The 20,917-nt window shown below is 45.3% G+C and overlaps 2 protein-coding genes across 4 annotated transcripts; one reads left to right on the top strand and one right to left on the bottom strand.

The window, feature by feature from the left end:
• The first annotated feature begins 951 nt into the window (after positions 1–951).
• Positions 952–12,562, top strand: fhip2b (FHF complex subunit HOOK interacting protein 2B). Its single transcript, XM_018744140.1, has 17 exons — positions 952–1,165; positions 2,842–2,920; positions 3,526–3,695; positions 3,962–4,066; positions 4,297–4,416; positions 4,933–5,154; positions 5,324–5,520; positions 7,074–7,191; positions 7,517–7,593; positions 7,666–7,858; positions 9,049–9,227; positions 9,525–9,668; positions 10,080–10,170; positions 10,268–10,411; positions 10,493–10,633; positions 11,306–11,406; positions 11,750–12,562. Exons 1-17 carry the CDS (start codon positions 1,115–1,117, stop codon positions 11,850–11,852), a joined length of 2,235 nt encoding a protein of 744 aa, XP_018599656.1. The 5' UTR covers positions 952–1,114; the 3' UTR covers positions 11,853–12,562.
• Positions 12,563–12,967: 405 nt separating this feature from the next.
• nudt18 (nudix (nucleoside diphosphate linked moiety X)-type motif 18) lies at positions 12,968–19,223 on the bottom strand. 3 transcript variants are annotated; one of them, XM_018744142.2, is made up of 5 exons: positions 19,183–19,223; positions 18,535–18,655; positions 17,880–18,033; positions 15,220–15,433; positions 12,968–14,418 (listed from the first exon to the last, which is right to left on the bottom strand). In XM_018744142.2, the coding sequence occupies exons 2-5, from the start codon at positions 18,564–18,566 to the stop codon at positions 13,814–13,816; spliced, it is 1,005 nt and encodes a 334-aa protein (XP_018599658.1). In that variant the 5' UTR covers positions 18,567–18,655; positions 19,183–19,223; the 3' UTR covers positions 12,968–13,813. The 3 variants fall into 3 exon arrangements, with proteins under 3 accessions (XP_018599658.1, XP_018599657.1, XP_018599659.1); XM_018744141.2 differs by lacking the exon at positions 19,183–19,223 and adding an exon at positions 18,923–19,128; XM_018744143.2 differs by lacking the exons at positions 18,535–18,655; positions 19,183–19,223 and having other exon boundaries at positions 17,812–17,932.
• Between the last annotated feature and the right edge of the window lie 1,694 nt (positions 19,224–20,917).

Genomic DNA, 20,917 nt, shown 5'->3' with positions numbered 1-20,917 from the left:
AGTGATGTCTTGGTGCGATCTGGGCTTCACACCAGCAATGCCATTGTCACTGTTCTTCGCAGAAATTAAAAATGGTGAAATATCATATGAAGGAAAATGGATTTCTTTGCATGGATAAAGCTGAATGAAGCTGAAAGCTGAATGAACTTGGAACATGATTAGAGACAGCTCTCAGTGTACTTGACACACACCTTCTCTCTCAAATCTCACGACTAATTATAATGTAACGACCCGCGTTCGAGCGGGGAATGCGTTTATTGTGATTAGTTGCATTATGGGAAAGATGTAAATAAAGTGCAACCACTGGGGGGACTTAAGGGGAAATAGAGCGGTGTCCGTATTTGGCAAGTAGAAGGTGGAGAAAGTTTTGGAGGTGCTAGACAGGCTGGGATGGGGTTCTCGGACCGAGAGACCCATTTCCCCGTGTGTCGGTGTTTTAGTAAAACGTTCATTATGAACGCTGTTTGTGCCGCGTTTGTCTTTGCCCCATCCGAACCCAGAGCGCCACAGTATACATGGTATATGCTTACATATACAATTACATACACACATATATGCTCACAGTGTTACTATTAGCCACCTTGTTTTTATGAGTAATAAGAGTATTTTTTTATACAAACATCCATCATGGCATGTGCTACTATTGTTTAGTGTTATACGGCCGGTTACAGGAGACGTTACGCGGTGAGCCGGTTAGGTTATACGCGCTATGTATGTCGGTGTGCGCGTCAGCTGACAATCCACTGGAGAAATTCTGAATTTTGTACAGCTCTATCACCATCTAAATGCTTCTCGTACTACACTACAACTTCACTGCCGATTCTGCGTGTTCTTGCTTTTGGTGCAAAGCACAGCTGACGAATCCTAAACGGCATGATCTGTTTCTCTGAAAGTGTTAAACACGCCTCGTCCGTCCTGTCCCTTAAGACACTCCCCTTAACGTGAGGTAACCAGCTGCGACGGACAGCCGGATAAACAAGGGCGCCCCGACACGGAACGAGTGTTTTCGACTCGTTTCTAAAAGCACTTTTCCTGACTGACACGGCGCGGAACGGGGCGGATAAATCAATGTGCGTGACGACGCGGCGGCGCTCGGGCGAGGAGTGCGCGCGCCATGGACGTGTTCAGCAGGCTTACGGCGCTCTTCCAACAGGCGCTCGAGGCGGTGAGTGGTGGGGCTGCGCTCGCGCTCGCGTTCTCGTGGCGAGGCGAGGCGAGGCGAGGCCTACTCTGTACTGCCTGCGCGCTGCGCTCCGGTGTAGCTGTTCGCTCATTTTCATATTGAACCTGACCTTTGATTCGAATAAACCAGGCGGAGGAAGTGTGGGCATGGCCGGTTAGCTCCACCGCCGCCGCCACCACTCTTCTTCGGCGTGGAACTTAGAACAGGTTGGTCCGGCTTGTTTACAGGAGGAGGAGGAGGGCGCTCGTACCTCGTCGCGCTCGCGCTCACTCTCCGTGTCCGTGTGTTTCACCCGACTTGAACCGCTGACACGTCGTCAGAGTTAGCGACGGCGTGGATTCGTGTTTATCTAGTGCATTACCAACACTTGGGGCAGAACGAGAACGCAGCTGTGTGCTGCACATAAGTGCGTGCAGCTATGAACATCCCCTTAAGTTAAATGATAAACACCGCGCGCTGAGGCAACATTGCTGGCTCGAGCCATCAGCTCAAACTCGACTCGAGTGTCGCACGAACGGACCACTGGCTGAAACAAGTTGCGTACAAATGACCTCCCTCCACATGCCATGGTGCGCAATGCCCCCACACAGCAGGTGCAATAATGTTTATGACTCCCATTGTAGTCTGAAGTTGCCCGGTGTGCTGTTGTGTCCGTGACCCAGGTACTTACCCTGAATGAGGTAAATGCAGTAAGAATACCCTGCTATAAAAAGGGTAAACAAGAGTAAGAGTGTGGTATCAGCCAAATAATCAACATTACACACACACACATTTTCTGAACTGCTTGTTTTAATATAATAATAAACTTTATAGTGCTTTTAAAAGCAGCTTTTCAGAGTCCTTCACAGTAAAAAGATGTATATCGTACTATAATAAATTACTGTTGCAAAAGACCAGCAGAATTAAAACAGGAAAATAATTTAAAGGATTATACAGGTAACAGACAAGTAAATGGGGTGACACAGCGAGTAGCGCTGCTGTCTCACAGTGTCTGGGTGGTGCGAGAGGACATGGGTTCAGTACCCACTGAGTCTGTGTGGAGTTTCCATGTTCTTCCCGTGCCTGCGTGGGTTTCCTCCGGGTGCTCTGGTTTCCTCCCACAGTCCAAAGACATGCTCTTCAGGTTCCCCCACAGTGTGTGAGTGACAGAGAGTGTGTTCCACTGATGTATGGATGAGTGACCCAGTGTAAGTAGTGTATTTAACAGTGTAAGTCACCGTGGTGAATAAGGTGTGTGGGCTGATAACACTACGTAGAGCTCATTGGAAGTCGCTTTGGAGAAAAAGTGTCAGCGATTCTGAACATGTGGGACTTAGTAGTGGATTTAAAGGGGCCCAGAGGAGAATATTTTTTTTTGGGTGGGAAAATTCCACAGTTCGGGGTGTAACAGGAGGAAGAGGCCTGAACCCACAGACTGTAGGTGAGCTTAAGGAACAGCTAAGAGATCAGAGTTAGATGAAGGACAATTGCAAGGTGGGGAAGAAACTGATAGAAGGTTGGGGAGCGCTCTAAAGCTTTTTATATGAGGTAAGCGTGAACATTCTAATTTCAACTCGAAACCTTACAGGAAGCTGGTGCACGGACTCTTAAGCAGGTGTGAAATTGTACAATAACGTCACCACCTCTGACCAGTTATCATCGCTTTGCATCTATTTCAGAGGGAGCCATCAGTAAATTTACTGGAGTCCTTTGTGGAACACTGGAAGGGGATAACCAATTATTACATCGAGAGCACAGGTGAGCAAAGACGCACTTTAATTTCTTAAAAGTTAATGTCTCCCTTACCTTCTCCATTTGTGGAAGTCGGAGTCACAAAGTGCCTTCTGTTGTCTTTTCCATCTCATCATAAGTGTTCGGTGTAAGTAATGGACAGAAGTACCACATTGCTTCTGCTGGACAGCATCTTTATAAATAACCTTTTGTTAATGAGCCGTTATTAAACGTGTTTACCGTCATGGTGGGTGTAAATTTGGGCTGTTCTGGAGACGGATTTGAAAGCCTGCGTGTCTATGAGCGGAGGCCTCAGCACCTTTCAACAGAATTAAAAGTGATTGTAGAATACGCTTAACCGGTGTACTGTAACTCGGATCAAGTCCGAAGCAGCTGTCGCGAAAAAACGCGCAGCTTACGAAAAGATCTGCTCTGCACCTTTTGTGATGCAGCTTGACCCCGGAGAGAGGCGCCGTGTCCGCTTGGCTGAATTCGAAGACGCGCGGAGCCCTGTTCTGGTCGTGTTTTTGCATGTGCTGACTGTGTAACTCTTAGGTGGTCGGAGGTGTCCTGTCCGTCTTTAAAACCCAGCTTCCGAAGTGCAGGTGTGCTTAGCTGCCTTGCGTTCCTAGATGACACGATTCCTGCGAGAGACACCGATATCCCCTGGAGGCTGAGGCAGATGCTGGACATCTTGGTGTATGAGGAGCGGCAGCAGGAGTCGGAAGAGACGGGCCCTTGCATGGAATACCTCCTACAGCACAAAATTCTGGAGACCCTCTGCACTTTAGCCAAAGCACAGGTACAGACACCTGAGGCAGAGAACACACACGCACACCCCATTTTCATGTTGATTTTTTTTCAGTGAATTTAGCGTTGTCAAAGTTGGGTTGTGTGTCGACGCTTTGACAGGCGCTGCATGTTTCTCTTCCGGAATTATCTTCCACTTTTTTGTCAGGGAAACATGAAAATATTCACAAATCGCACAGAATTAACCAGCTGTGTAGTCCAGTGAATAGATTATGTTTGCAGTTTGTGATTATTGTTCTTTTGTTCAACACTACACAGTACCCCCCAGGGATGAACCAGCAAGTTCTTGCCTTCTTCTCCAAGCTCCTTGCACAAATCCAGCAGCCAGTGCTTCACATTATCAATGTTTACAGGCCAGTCCAGGTAGGGAATATGTTGCAACTGGGCCAAACGCCTCATCTACAGGTTTCTCGGAATTAGACTTAAATGTAAGCAAGCAAATTTATATCATCGGCGGATACTCTTATGTGCTATAATGCTAATTGTTGGCTTTTTTTGGCTTACTGAGCATGTACAGGTTCTGCTCCAGTTCTGACTCTTGCAGTGCTCCCCTGTGCCTTGTTTAAGCATTCTTTTCTCCTGCCTAATTGCAGAAAATGATTCGGCTCTGCGCACGGCCTGGGTCCCAGACGGAGAGAGAGGAGGCCCAGTTCCTTTTAGTCATTTGCTCCCGGCTGAAACAGGATCCCTACGTGCTCAGTTACATCTTGGAGGTACTTTGAGAATGCAGCCTCGGGAATTTGATGGGCTTCGGCCCGCACCCTGTAGCCTGTTTGTCGCACACCATATTACATTTTGTACATTCATTTGCATGTTGCGCACCCTGCATAACCTGTAGTGTAGTGGTTAGAGGTTTGAATCCCACTTCCAGCTGTAGTACCCTCAAGCAAGGTACTTACCCTAAAATTGCTCTAAAAATACCCAGTGGCATAAATGGGTAAATAGTTGTAAGTTGCTTTGGAGAAAAGCATCAGCTAAATGAAAAAAAAATGTAAATGTTGAGATCAAACCGAACTGGTGAGAGCAGAGACAGAAGCCTCTCCTAACTCTGAGTAGTGGTTTACTACAAACCAGTAGTACTGAGTCTGGTTGGAGGCAGCTAATAAGTGACTTCAAAGCGTCCGAAGCATACGCTGCTCAAGTGTTTCTCGGGGCTGTGGGAAAACAAGAAATATGTGGCATCTTTATGGAATATTTAACGTGATTCAATTTTTCCTTCTTTTCTCTAGGTGAAGAAGGCTATAGCCAGCAGTGACCCGAGCTCTACCTCAAGGGGCGATGTGGCACAGGTTGATGGTGGGACCTCCAGTGCAGGACAAGTGCCTTCTGGTCTCCAGCAGGAGAGCACAGCCTGTGAGATTGCGCAGGCGGGAGACCCAGACCAGCAGTCCCAGCATGTCTCTGATGACACGGACCTCATCCATGCCTTAGTAGCCTTAACAAGAAGCCAGGTGTGCACAGCCATGATGAGAAATGGCCAGAGCGCTGCTTAAGCATTGCACCATATGGTACAAGGGGAGAAACCAGATCAGGGAAATGCCATTCATTCCAGAAAGATGAAAGCGGTGGAGTAGCATGTGCAGCTTTGAGCGGAATGCTGTTGATTTCTCATTTGTACAGAAAAGCAGAGTTGCACTAAAGGCCCACGAGGGTCTCTTGCTGCTGGTGGCCTTGCCAGGCGAAGGGACGGCAGTGAGCCTGGCTGAGAACACGCGACTGTGTGAAATGGTGACCGAGAGACTGTGCGAGCTCTACAGCTTGATCCCTTCGTCTTTGGATCCTGCCGATATCTACGGCTTTCCCCAGATGGAGTGGAGGTGGGAGTCCGTGGAGGTGCACGGCTTTGTCTTAGTCTCTTCGTGAGAAGTGTGGCACCACAATATGACTGGGCAGAAACGGCAGCTTCTCGACTGAGCTGAGATTCTGCTGCGTTGAGCACTGTGCTGTGGACTGCAATGGAATACCTTGTTTATAGAGTAAAGTGGGGCCAAAATTAAGAGAAGGTATGAGAGACATTAAGTGGAAAGAAACGCCTTTTTGCCACAGTTTGTAATGTGGCACATTCCAGTTTAACTTTCTGATTTTAACCGAGGGACAATTCAGATTTACCACGTGAGTTTGGTGAGATGGATTGATGAGGCAGGGGGATGTGTGCGCTTTTAGGAGGTGGGAGGCCAGCCATGTAGCTCCTACACAGAGAATAGAAACAAGTTTAAGTGGTCCAATGAGGTACAGGTGGTCCCCAAGTTACGATGGTTTGGCTTACGATTTTTTCGACTTTACGATGGTAAGATGGCGATGAACATTCAGTAGAAACCGTACTTTGAATTTTGAAATCTGCTTCTTCCCCCCCCCCTCCCCTGCCCCGGGCAAGTGATATGCGGAGCGATGCTCTCTCGTGTTGTTGAGGAGTGGCAGCGATCCGTACCTCTGTCTGTCACGCAGTGGTGTGTATTAAATGCATTTTCAACTTATGATGGGTTTTGCTGAATGTAACCCCATCGTAAATCAGGGACCACCTGTAATATGGTGAATTAATGCCATCAGCTGGACCCCCAGTAACCTAAATTGCTAAGGTGAGATGTATTGTGTATTATGCTTTGTACTGGGGTACTACCTGGCTCAAACTAAGTCAGGGCCACTTGTGGACTGTGATTGTTTGACGTCTAGCACCGCTACCGGTTTGTCTTTGTCAAGATTTCTTTTCCATGTGTGCTACACAGTCACAGCACATGGCATCGGATTGCACTTCTAGAGAGTAGCTTCTGCACCATCTTTGCTTCAGTAAGAAGGACTTTCATTTTGAATGTTAGGATTTGAATAGAAATTCAGTTCATCACAAGAGATATTTTTGCCACTTGATATTAGGAATATAAATATACACTTAAGGCAGTATTATGTACACAGTTTCATTTCTGTGGCTTCCAGTCCAGTTGATTTTTTTTATCTTAACAGATCGATGAATAGTAGATAGTAGGTAGACCTTCATAAAACCATTAATATTCCTCATAACAATTCTTCTGAGCTTTATCAGACTGAATGTATGGTTTCTCAGTTACTATGTTCAGGTGAAAATTGCAGTAAATAGGAAACACTCTTACTTGTGTTTTGTAATCTACAGGGATATCGTGTTTTCTTTTCTCAGGACAGTAAGTCATCCTAGAATAGTTGCATACGTTTCATTTTTCATCCTGCTAACTTTGTACTGATTTCAGTGGAATACTGTTTTGATTTATGGCTGGTTTGAAATGTCTGAATCGCAAAGTTAGTACAGTACATACAATGATAACTGTTTATATATTTAAATTTTTAAAAGGTCCTTGTGTTTACTGTTGTGGTTGTTTATGCATGTACCCTTCTGGTTGTGCAGAACCCACTTTCCCCCCAAGTGCCAGGATGAGGATGCTTCATTTCCTGGCAGGGAACAGTTAGAGGACTTTCTTGTCTGGCTGGACTTTTGCAACCAGCTGGTGAAGGAGGCCCAAATGGTGAGTTGGACAGCCTCAGCATAAAGAACCTCTCCAAAACAACAGTTCAACCTCGCTCTCACTCCTCCGTTGGCTCGACCCAGTCTGATCTATTCTTCTGAATGTGAACCTTTGCCTTGACTGATCCTCACCTCGTGTTTATATGTTTCCATTGACTCTGAGAGATGAGAAAACTGGATGCTTGGGTTGTTGAGTCCATCTGATCACTGAGCTTGGCGTTTTGAGTGCAAGTGTTTCGTTGTCAAGTGAGGTAACGTTGTGAGCTGGTATACTGTTTTTGTTGATCTTTCCATTCTTCAAGACTTGGATCTGTTGACCTTTGCAGGTGCTGTCAGTCAAATTGGCAAAAGCCATTCACCACCAGTGGTTTGCAGCAGTCTTGCAACCTCAGCTACTCCAGATGTAAGTACCTGCAGTCACTGTGACTCCTGGGCTCTTTCCACCTGTGCATCTCATTGCTTCCCTGTTCCACAGGTCGGAGGCAGGTATGCTGTTGACTACAACCCTGCTGTCATGCATTGTGCGCCATGTGAGTGCCCCCACCCTGCTGGAGGAGCTCGTTCATTTCGTCCTTGGTGACCAGAGGGACCTCGAACACCGCGCAAGCCCTCAGACCTTCTCGCTGCGCCACCATCTCATTGAGCACTGCAACCACATCTCTGATGAGGTACAGCGTGGTGTCAGTCTGCCTGTTCACCAGTAGTATACCAGAACATTGTGTTCCGATTTAAACTTGCAGTGAAGCAGGTGACCACATTAGAATGACCAGATGAGGTGGGCAGCCACTGGTACATGGACCCCCCCAGAGGTTTATTTCTCCCCCCTTCTTTGCAGTTGAATTCCCCCCCCATAGCTTATTATTGTATAGTTATACATAACTGCTGCTACTTTGTGTTGCATCTCTGTATTTTATTCTGTACCGTATCCTGAACTTTCTTTAGTTTTCCATCACCTTGGTGAAAAGAGCTTTCTATAAAAGTTGAACTGAAACAAAATTCAAGTCTCAGGTCTGAAACACCCTTTCCTCTGAGATTTTAACAAAAATTATAAATGTTAATTGCGATACATCCTGCCCCGCACCCTACACTTTCAAAAGTTGAGGAGGCAGTGCGTATTATGTTTTCCGGAAATATCCTCCGGCGTGTTTGCACAGTTGTTCCTCATGGCTACACGTTTGGGAAGACGTGTTTCAGGTCGCTCTGAATTGCTCAGTGTGTGTGAGTGAACGTGCATGTGATTGTCCTTTAATCAACTGGCATCTCATGCAACAGCGATGACTATAGTACACTTTTCACTGCAAATGACTCTTGACTTGTCCACTTGTCCTTATTATGTCTTTAAACATGTTAAGTGAACTTTTTTTCTGAAAGAGTAAATAATAAAAGATTCATGAAAGAAGGAACTGCTCATGTAGACCAGAATCACACACACACACATTTTCAGAACCGCTTGTCCCAAACGGGGTCACGGGGGAACCGGAGCCTACCCGGTAACACAGGGCGTAAGGCCGGAGGGGGAGGGAACACACCCAGGACGGGACGCCAGTCCGCCGCAAGGCACCCCAAGCGGGACTTGAACCCCAGACCCACCGGAGAGCAAGACTGTGGTCCAACCCACTGCGCCACCGCGTAGACCAGAATGTTTAGTGAAAATAGATTATTTTGCATGTTTTATGTTTCATCTTATGTGTTATTTTAAATATGCCTTTTCATTGGCCTGTTAAGCGACTGTATTATGTAAACATTGTCACGGTGTGTGTGTGTGTGTGTGTGTGTGTGTGTGAGAGAGAGAGAGAGAAGGATGGACTGTCCATAGGAGTGGAGTCAAGAGCTGATGATGCTCTGCTCTGTCTTTCAGATAAGCATCGCCACACTGCGCTTCTTTGAGGAGCTCCTGCAGAAGTCCCATGAGCACATTCTGTTCAACCTGGTCCTGAGAAACCTGGCCCAACGGAACTACGTTGCACCCTCGCCGTCGGGCGGGTCCGGGGCCGAGGAGCGCCACCTAGCAGACACGGAGTTCTCGGAGGAGTCCGAGTGCGTTGCTGCCCTCATCCACTGTCCCTCCCTGTCATACAGACAGTGATAGTAATGTGTTAATACTCACTACCAACAGTCATCTGTGTTGAAAACACCTTTTGAGTTACCCTCACATTTGCTGAATTTGTAAGTATTTGTGTGTGTGGAAGAATGCTTTAAATATGCAATATTAAGTATGTTTACAGATTGGAAATAGTAGTGTCAGGAAATTTTTACAGGTTGCGGTACAGGGCGTGAGGTATACATGTGGGGTATGTTATGCCAGATGATTGTGTTTCCTGTATGTCTGAGCAGAGAGCTGGAAGAGGACCCCTTCTTCACCGACATGTATCTCGAGTCCGACTTTGAGCACTCGCGTCAACTTGCAGCTTTCCCAGAGCGGCGCTGTGAGCTGGGTCATCCCAGTGGGGAGACACAAGTGGCAAACATTGTGAACAGGTGCTTTTAGAGAGTTACCATGTAACTCCACACTCAGCAGGTCTTTGCGGCATCTGTGCTTGCATATTTTTGTGCAAAGGAAATTAAACTATTCGTTTTTCCTCTTTTATAATAATTTTATATTTCAGCAGTTCAGCATAAAATAGAAGATCCATTTTTAGGACCAGAATCATGTTCATAAATCCCCATGCTGGACCACTACACACACACTCTGCCTGTTTCACTGTGTGCGCTGTTTTGTTTCGCTGTAACTTTCATTTTTTTCACGTTGTTAAGCGCGCTCAGCTAATTCTTATGATGTATAAAACACCTTTTATAACTGTTTTGAGATGTAAACCTTGCACATGTTTGTCACACAAATGTATAGATTTTAAGATGATGAGATTTGTTTGTCTCTGTTTTACTTTCCAGTTTCCTTTGCTTAGTTCCACAAGAAGCAAAAACATCTCAGTATGTCAAGGGAGCAGGATATGAAACTTACATACACGATGCCCACAAATTGGTGAGTGTCAGACTGAAAGTCCTCTTGTTTAATTGGATGTTCTCTATTTAGCATCAGAATATAAACCTGATTGTGTCTCCCACTGGTACCTCTCCAGTATAAAGAGTGTAAGGCCTTATCCTTGGAGTGGGGGTGGCCGCAGTTTCCCGAGCCCCTGGCACCACTTCCTGTGAACTCTGATTTCTTTGAAGGCCACTTCCTACAAGTGCTGTTTGACAGAATCGCACACATCTTGGAGCAGGTAATCCAGGGTAGAGATTGTGTAACATTAGAGCACAAGCGTGAGGGTCTCTGCTAAAACACACTCTTCCTTTTGCACCAGCCCTACGAGCTGAACCTGCAGGTGACCTCAGTGCTGTCTCGGCTCGCTGCCTTTCCCCACCCCCACCTGCACGAGTACTTGCTGGACCCCTACATCAGCCTGGCCCCGAGAAGCCGCTCACTCTTCTCTGTACTTGTCAGGGTGAGCTCCTTCCCTCCACCTTCTGCCCATATTTATTTTGTTTATCAACCAGTATTTAGACGATCTCATTGTCCAGCTTGACTTACAATGCCACTTGGACTGCAGAAAAATCCCTGCAGTCATTCACCCAACTGTACAGCACAGCAGTGTAACATGCATTCCCTCACACATGTTCGCTGTGGGCAATTTTAGATTTCCTAATTTATGTGAAACGCATCATTTGACTGGCGGAGGAAAGCCACAGAAACGCAGGGAGAACGGACAAGCTTATAGGAGTTCCAGCCCATGTCTGAATACACAGACCATGCACTGTGAGGCACTAGCGGTACCCGCTGAGCCACCAGGCACGTTTACATCTTTTAACGTTACCCTTCTGCACACACAAGTTCCCCTGTAGGTCTCACAGAGCTTATGTTTCAGTTCTGGGATTTTCATTCATGCTACTCTTCCTAAAAGCCATTGTTTCCAGATGAGAAACCTTTTTCAGCGGTGCTTGTTTAAGAGGGACGTTTGTCTTCTCTGAATCCTTCCTCCTGTTTCCTGTTGGCTGCTGTCTGTTGGTTTCCAAAATGTCATCCGTTTTGGGTTTATCCCTGACCCAGTACGGTTAGTGCCGATACATTTTATTTTTCCCTATCATGGTTCCAGATGTCTGTTTCTCACTCCCTGTAGGTAATAGGAGATTTGATGCAGAGGATCCAGCACATCCCGAACTTCACCGAGAAGCTTGTGCACATTCGGAAGCAGCTGATGGGGCTGGAGTCTGAGTCAGCGTAAGAGACGAACCATAATGTTGCCAGATATTCTGGCTCGCGTGCGTTTTCATGCCAACGTAGCTGAACAGATTGTGGGAAATGGGTAAGGCGGTGGTTGTAAATTCACATCGTCGCATTCGTAGTTCAGATGTCAAGGAAGTGTTCAAATCATGGGGTGGTATGCTTGGCTCAGGCACGTAATCTTGAATGCTCCTGCGGAATAGTCAGTTGTAGCAATGGCCAAATTGTCCGTTGTAAATTTTCATTGCGTTGGTAGAAGTTCTGACACATCAGGACGCTGCTGCGCATGAGATGATTGTACTGCTACATGTTCCATAACTGTCATGTTTTGAACTTGCAGAATGGATCACGTGGCCCTGTTGAAAGGGGTTATAGTCCTGGAAGAGTTCTGTAAGGAACTGGCTGCGGTCGTGTTTGTCAAACATCCTGTGGAAGAGTGCTGACACTCTGTCCTATGGGCCTTGCTGACACTGAAACGTCGTAAACCAAGGGAGTGAATTCGGTGGCCCGACCAGTGACACCGGTAAAGAGGACTGCTGTTTCAGCTGGTGTCACGGGTACACAAGCCAGCAGTCATGATTTCATCGTTTCTTACAGGTGACAACTCAGCTTGAGTTCCTGGACAAAGTGCTTCTGAAAGCTTTAAAAGAGTGATGTCATTGCACATTTTTTGGTACAGATTTATGGGACAGAAAAGACTTCACTGGTGTGAATTAAAAGATTTTCTGTTTATGTGACCTAGTTTTTAGTAGTCTTGCATATGATAATCCATACAGATCACATTTTATCTTTATTTATCTTTTCTATTTATTTAAAAAAAATTCCTACATTCTTATGGCAGTCAGGTCATGTTTATATTGGGTCAAATGTTGTGGGGGAAGAAATAATGTGTACAGATATCAAAGTATTTTGCATGCATCTGAGTAAATGATTGTCCTTATGTTTTTATTTTGGGAAAGCTGATTTGAATGCTGGTTAAAGTGTGGTTCTGTTCTGCTCTCCACTGAATACTTAATTATATACAGTATATATAGTTTCTTGTGTTTAAACATTAAATTCCAAGTTTTTTTTTTTTTTTCCTTGACTAAATGTGAAATGGATTAATCAGAAAAACACTGCAATGCTAAGTATTTTTCTGCTGCTTAAAGGTAGTAGCTGGTACAAGTTTTGTTTTTGTCATGTCCTAGGAAACCCTTTAATTTTCTCATTCATTGGTGCACAGTAACGTGAGGTCGGATTAGTGTGATCATATCAATAGGGTCCTTATCTGAATAATGTGTTTGATAGTGGAACAGCGCTGATTTGTCAGTTACATTATTGATTGTGCCCTTGAGAATCATAAGATGTGTGAAATAAAAACTAGGTCCTCGATGCAGAATTGACTGAAAAGCAAAAACTACCAATAATCAGAGTACCACAAACCAACCCAATGGAAAAGCGCTCTTGTGAGTAAAGCTGAGGTTCTCTGGCCCCAGAGGTAAGTGGATCTGTCACATTTGTGAATGGATCCTTGAGGTATTTGCATCTTGTGGAATTGTTTCACTTTTTAAACTTTTGTAGAAGCTACCTTAATCTTTAATGCTTTCAGTCTACACTGAAGGTAATGCAGGTGGTTCTAGAAATACGAGCAGATTGAAAGTCTTCCTAAAAACATATTTATTCATTTAGCTGATGCTTTTCTCCAAAGCGACTTACCTGTATAAATGGGTAAATAACTGCAATTTTACTGGAGCAATTACGGGTCAACACCTTGCTTGAGGGTATTGAAACTAGAGTGGGGATTTGAACCTGTGACCTTTGGGTCCAAAAGAAGCAGTGCTAACCGCTACACTACCAGTTGCCCTGGTATGTTGTGTAGTTTTGTGTTTGTACTGTATATTAATTTTAATAAAGTAAATATTGAACATTTTAATATGGTATGAATTATTTTGGTGCAAATATTGAAAATCTTCAATAAAAATTTAAAATATGTAGGACACTATGCTATTCCACATGTGCGTTGTGTACCTGAATGCATCCCTTACGTAATATTCAGTTACTCTATGCATGTCCCTCTATATAGCAGATTGTGTCACATCTATATAAAATGTCAGCATTTTCTTTGGACAGTCTTTTCAAAAACAATTTGTCACTGTGAAAACGTCAAAGCCACCAAGTCGAGTCTCCACTTAACATCAGTCTGCATCCTAGAATAGCATCATCCTGTAAAAATAATCCCATTAAACAAGAGTCTGTAGACCGAAAAGAAAGCGCTGGATTCTGTGGCCGTGGAAGGCGACGGCTGAGAATATTCCTGTCGGCACCTTCTCCTGCACTGAGATGGGGGAGCGAGGGGTGAGTGTGAGCAGTGGTAAATGCCACTACGGCTTGCGATGCACTACGCGTCGTGATTTTGGGTCCTTGTTCAAAAAAAACTACGTACCGGAATAACAGACCCAGACGACAGTCTCTGCTCAATTTTCTCTCTCGCTTGAGGACTGTCTACCTTGTGCCAGCGGAACTTGGGGTTCTCTACAAACGGAGGCTGGCTAGCGTCGTCGCCCAGCACGCTCTGCTCCACGGACACCAGCGTGTTGAAACACACCCCGTCCGTCTTGCCAGGGCTCCTTCCGTTGTGCTGCACTCCCAGGATGCCCCAGGTTTTCAGACGGAGCTTGCGAAAGGAAGAGGGCATGCACTCTCGCATCAACCTTTGGGTGGTCCACGTGAGGGCAAGGGCCCTGTCGGACACGGCGACGGGGAGGCGGGGGTCCTCTTCTTCACCGCTCGACAGGACCCAAAGCTCTCCGCCGGGGCTGCTGAAGGTGAGGAGCAGCCTCTGGCACACGGTGTGGCACGGCACGTCTATGGGCAAGGCTGGGGGAAACCAGGGCTTCTTCACGTATTTGAAGCCAGCATCAATGAGACAAAGGATGTCCCGTCCCCTCAGGGGAAGGGGACTCTCCCGGTCCCACCATTTAGCCTGAAGGGACTCGCTGTCAGCTTCTGCCTCCGTCTTCAGAGAACCTCCTGGAGGGAGAGAGAAGAGAAGGTGAAGAGCCGTAGCCCGTCTTACAAAAGCATGTCGAGTCACTCCTGAGATGCTCCCGTTCGACGGCACGAGGAGTTCTTATTCATTTATTAGTAGTAAAAGGTTGAATTAATACAGATTACATTTCATGTGTAATAACTTTCCATTATGTGATTTTTAATATATCTTAGCACAATTAGGTGTCAGTTTTGCAGCTCAGGAACACAATTTTTTACCATTGAAAGTAACAGTAATACTTTCTCATCTATGAGAATTCACCTTATTCATACTTGAAAAACCCTTCATTACTTTAAGGAGAGGGAAGACCGTGCTGAAGTACAGATGCATCAGTAGGAAGAAATACATATTGCACTTTAAAGGAGTGTAAACAAGCACCGCTGAAACACCCCAGTGGTGTGATCACTCCTCATAGAGCCTCACGGGGAGCTGTTGGAGCGGCACAGCGCTACAGCGGACCAGTCTTTCGCCGAATGCGTTCTTCTCTTCGCCCCGGTACCGTACGCAAGGTGAGAACCGTTGTCCGCGAGGGTTAGGAATACGAGTGCTCCTCTCTGCATGCTTTCTCCAAAGATCATACATACATGCATGCATAAATTATATTCATTAGGGGAATCTTGTATCCGAACAGACTTTTTATCTTACTATCGCAATTCGGATTAAATACCTCACTCGGACACTGCTAGAGTCGCGTCTCAGCTTGAACCAACAACCTTCAGGTGTCTGCCACCCGCTGTTCCTTAGGAGAAAGCAAAGACGACGTGAGAGGATATGAAGCCAACCTGTCTCTTCTGCCAGAAGAACAAATCTGATCCACTGGGGGCCCTGCTCTTCGACCAGTAGCAAGGTGATTGGCTGGCAGTCCAGTCCAGCCTCCTCCTTCACCTCTCTCCTCATGGCCTCCACGATGCTCTCGGACCTCTCCATGCGGCCTGCGGGCAGGTACCAGCGGCCATGGCACTCCAGCTTGGCTTCCTGCACCATTAGCACTTCATTCTGCAAACGCAAGTGACGAGAGAGAGAGCATTGACGTTCCCATTTACTCATTTAACCGATACTTTTCTACAAAGTGACTTATAATGTTAAGGTTACAATTATTTCACGTAAGTTATAAATCCGTTAATTATTTACATTTATACAGCTGTGTAATTTTACTGGACCCATTTAAGGCAAGTACCTTGCTTAAGGGTACTACAACTGGAGGTGGGAATCGAACCTGCAACCTTTTCGGTGCAGAGGCAGCTCTAAGCACTACGCTACCAGTGCAATGCAGAACCATTATTTTCACATTAAGTTCCTTAGCATAAATTTTTAACAAAACAATTTGTAATTTAATTCTTCTGGAATATGTCCTGGTGGAACAATGATCTACTGCAAGAAAGGGTTCAACGGCACTACTCTCCCTGAAGGGTTAAACCACATCTTTTTTGGCTGAAAGCAGTTTCTTAAGTTACCTACAAACAGCTCTTGTTGCAAAGTCTGAAACGTTACTGAAGGCATTCGAAAACTGTATTAACCTGTTATAGAGGTATTATCATAGTATATTTGATTATAAGGTGCCAGCTTGAAAAGAAGTCATTTAAACTACTGTATTTCCATTTAAAAAGCAACTTGAAAGTTTAAAAAAAAAAAAAAAACCAGTTACTGAATGCTGCATCTCTCTGATTTATTTTTTATCTACATACATAACTGGACAGCCAAAGGTGCTTTAAAGACATTTCAGGGTTTCATAGTAAAAATACTGTACAGGCAATGATGTACAAGTGCGACACACCAGTACTGGTCACCGTGCTGCAAGCTCTCGCAATTCTTCACATTGTTTCAAATAAAGCAAATACAGTAATGTGTCACGATATAGGCTCTGCAGGGCAGGGACGTGTTTCTGTCCAAAGTCAGATACGTGGCAGCTCCATCAGACCGTGCAGCAGCCTTTTCCCTCAAGCTGTCAGGATCCGGAACTCTCTACCACCTTTAAGATCCCCGACTTTGAACTCCGACCCCTGTACCCACACCCACACCCACACCCACCATCCAGAATGACCGTCTTTTTTATGCCACTGACTGTTCTGCTGACACCTTTTTTAATACCTTATTTAATTTATGAGGAAGGTGATCAGGAATCGTCAATATTCGGATAAACCTTTAAGCGGCTCCTGGTGTGATGAACATTGGTTCATAAGGTGGAAAGAAACTCCACTTAAGAATCACGCGTCTGCATCTAAGTTTTTCTTTCTCCTGATGTGATGCACACATTGTATTTTCTATGACATGTATGACATATATGATGTCGCTTTGGAGAAAAGCATCTGCTAAATGAATAAATGTTAATATAAATTTGTTTTATACAGATATTCTATACATAAAACATTTTTGCACCACTTCCTGTACAATCTTAACATTTCTATTTATTTATTAGACGGAACATATCGCTGCACTTGATCCCAGAGTGTTCTTAGTTTTGTAGTTTACGTATTATATTGTATTTAAATGATTTATATAGTATAGAAGTATTACTAGCATGGTGTAGTAGTAATAGGGAACTGTATGTTGTCCTCTATGTTCACACCACGGTTCAGGAGAAACGCTATTTCACTCCTGTGTATGTCGTAGACATATTGTGGGAATCACCATAAAGTTGACTTTAAGGACTTCTGCTACTCTTAAATAAGGGGTGTGGTGGCGCAGTGGGCTTGGCCAGGTCCTGCTCTCTGGTGGGTCGGGGGTTCGAGTCCCGCTTGGGGTGCCTTGCGACGGACTGGCGTCCCGTCCTGGGTGTGTCCCCTCCCCCTCCGGCCTTATGCCCTGTGTTGCCGGGTTAGGCTCCGGTTCACCGCGACCCCGTTCAGGACAAGTGGCTTCAGCAAGTGTGTGTGTATTCTTAAATATAAGAATAACACATTTCTCCACAATGACACACCATTTGGTGTACAATACACCCAACTGCACTCAACAACAAAGTACTTCACACCCAGAGACAACTGTCAAAGCACAGCCTGTATGTCTAATATGACCCGGGATGGAGCGCACGGTCGGGGGCTGCCCGTACAAACGAGACTCAACGTGATTTCATCTGTTTCACCTACTAACTTCAACAGACATGCAACGCATTCCGAATTAGAACATCCTGTTTAAAAAGGCAATGCGCAAAAAAGCACTTTATGCCAGTTGCAACTGCAAATCTGAAAAACAAAGATCTGCGTATCTGCGTTCACGTTAAAAAAACGATCGCCGATATGCAGTGTCCCTGCAGGCCTGGAAATATTTAGTGTCTTTACTGCCACACAGATCTTTTCGATAAGCTGTAAGTTGTATAAGCAGCGTAGACAGCCAGCTGCTATGTGATCCATGGGTGAATCCACCCCACTCTTAATTACCTGCACTGAATTAATCTTGTAACCATACATACTACAGCCGTAATCCGGAGCCTTGCTGGCACGGGCACCTTTTCATTGAAAATGACGGCGCAGACGATGTAGCACACGGTTTTCTTCAAGACCACGGGCTGCACCGTCTCGGGCAAGGAGTCAAAGTGCTCCGTCTGCAGCCCACCTCCATCCAGCATCGTCTGCAGAGCATCCTCCACAGACATGGTCTCCCTGGGGGGGGGGGCGAAAGCATTCACCGTTTGAAAACGCACTCTCTGCATCTTCCATTATTATTACTATTATTATTCAGCTCAGTGCGAGGGGACTTGCAATGTTTGTAGAGAAGCTCAGAAGCTCACAGGACAACGGTGATGTGATGGGGCTCCAGGACCACATGGGCTGTGTGCACCAAGGGGTCCAGCTGCACTGGAGAGCCTTTCACTGCTGTGTGTGTGTGCGCGCAGTGTGCCTTCAGTACACAAAATTCCAACGTAACATGTATGCATGATGATGCAAGTACCATTTCCATTGCACAATTAAATGGCCTGTACTGAGCAGTTGTGTCTGTGTGTGTTTAATGGTGTAACAGCTCCGTTCCCATTGCACCATGACATATATATATCTGGTTTCTCGGAGCAATGACGTGCGCAAAAGAGACCAGTTCCTCAGGTTATGTGGGGTTGATCGCTCCATCGGTTCGCACATGATGATCGTAGATACAGATCTACCAACCTTCCCGAACGCGCCGCGTTCCCTGCCGACATTGATTGGCGAGAGCGCGCAGCGACGGGTCTCCGGATCCGACGTCCACTGCTGGAGCCGCACGGCAAGGGAGCGCCTGCAAATTACACGCCTGCCGACGAAACGAAATGTCAGCCTTCTCCAGCCTGGCTGCGTTTGTTTTCGTTTTTCGGACCGTGTTAACTCAGTTGTGTTCACCTTTTTTACAGTGTGTGTATGCACACATACATAATATATACATTTACATTTATTAATTTAGCAGACGCTTTGTTTGTTTGTCCAAAGCGACGTACATCTCAGCAAAAGTACAATTTATGCATTACATTGACTCTGAGAAGGAGACATGTGACATACTGCTGCGGACATGAAGCAAACCTACTTTGTTCCCTAGCACTTGCTGCACCGAGGTTCATAGTACATAATAAAACCTAATATACATGCATGCACATACATAGTCATAGAAATAGAAGATAATTGATTGCATTGTTTTCATTACATAACACTGAATGAATGTCAATGCCCCGTCTATACATAAAAAACCTGGTATCTAACTGCAAACATTCAACGAGCATTTATTCACTCACGACCGCGTGTCTTAAAAAAAAAAAAAGTGTACTTCCTTGTCAGCATGCATCTTACCGCAACAGTACAGTGCCAATATGTACGTCATCTTGGAAGACCCCAAACTGGGATTAAAGGGAGGCTTCCGTTTGCTCACCGCGCATGCTCGGTGGATCTTGCTTTTTAGAACAGTCGATCCAACCTGTACGTCATTTTTCCTCGGCGGAGGAGTTAAAGGGATATTCCGCTTAACGCTCAGCGCATGCTCAGTCTATCGTGTGTTTTTCAACCAGATTATATTGCCAACAAAAAGTACACTTAGATAAAAGTCACGTAAGACAAGAACCCTATATATTACCATATTCATGTTTAAGAACTTGTACATTTCCTTGATTTATACTTTTCAGTTTTAATAGAGCAGTAGTATTGAACTTCTATTAGTGCTGGAAAGAAACTCTGGAAATTTGGATTTTTTTCCTTAGCCCTTTTTAATAAAAAATTTCAGTATCTGTAGCAGATGCGTGCATTTCTGTTGAAACCTATCACACCTTAAATAAAGTGTAAAACTGTAATAAAATGTATTTTTCCAAATTAATTTGACGGACCCCAGCATACCAAACCCAAAACATATATATACATACAGAGCGTAAGAGACACACCCAGGACGGGATCTAGGCAAGGCACCCCAAGCGGGACTCGAACCCCACACCTATCAGAGAGCAGGACCCCTTTCAACCCACTGCGCCACCGCGCTCCGCCCAAAATCTGGCGCAAATTTAATAAAAGAGTCAATGTTTTCATCCCAAACAGAAGGTTTTATAAGCATGCTTTCTGTAAAACCTGCTTTACAGAATAAATTATGAAATATTTAGGAAAATACTAATCTAATCGTGCTATCAATACAGTACTTTTTTTAAAATTTTGCTTCCCAAATTGCCCCTCATCAAATACAGGGAAACAAAAAAAAATTGCCATAAGTGTTATTACAAAGGGGGGTGCGGTGGCGCAGTGGGTTGGACCGGGTCCTGCTCTCTGGTAGGTCTGGGGTTCGAGTGCCGCTTGGGGTGCCTTGCAACGGACTGGCGTCCCGTCCTGGGTGTGTCCCCTCCCCCTCCGGCCTTACGCCCTCTGTTGCCAGGTTAGGCTCTGGCTCCCCGTGACCCTGAATGGGACAAGCGGTTCTGAAAATGTGTGTTATTACACGGAAAGTTCATTATATCAGAATTGATTATTGATTCAAATAATGAGGATGGGGTTCATAACTAACAACTGAATGCCCCTTTCCTACAGTTGGCGCTACTATGAATAGCAAAAAAAAAAGCCATACGTATTTTTAAAAATCCCAGAGTTATTCTTCAACATGTCAGATGATATTCAGAATGCTGAACGTTCATTGTAGCAGTGAAGTGAACGGAACAAACGGAAAACGAACGGTTCCTCACTGCTGTGGAAAACGGTAGATCCGCTGTACTGTACAGGAGACACGAGTAGACACGGCACCGCATGTTCCTCCAATACCGCTAGTCACAAAAAACAATAAGATGAAATAAAAAATATTGTGGCGCACAGCGCCGTGGGTTTGGATGGATCGAATAAGGACGCAGAGGCAGCGTTCATCTCGAACAATTTATTTGAACACCGGCACCAGGGAAATAATGCTCTCGGTCCGAGGACCGTTTCTTCCAAGACCTGCCAGTCTAGCCAGCCTTGTCAATCTCCGTAGCGCCGCCAGACTCTCTTCTCGTTTGCCCCCTGGCAGACGCTTTCACCCCCTTATATTCCCCGTACGTCATCAAACGCCAACCAATTACAA

This window comes from Scleropages formosus, chromosome 12, assembly GCF_900964775.1.
Source record: "Scleropages formosus chromosome 12, fSclFor1.1, whole genome shotgun sequence".
Lineage (NCBI taxonomy): Eukaryota > Metazoa > Chordata > Actinopteri > Osteoglossiformes > Osteoglossidae > Scleropages > Scleropages formosus.
The sequence above is the reverse complement of the archived record's forward strand: the minus strand, read 5'-3'. Positions and strand labels throughout refer to the sequence as shown.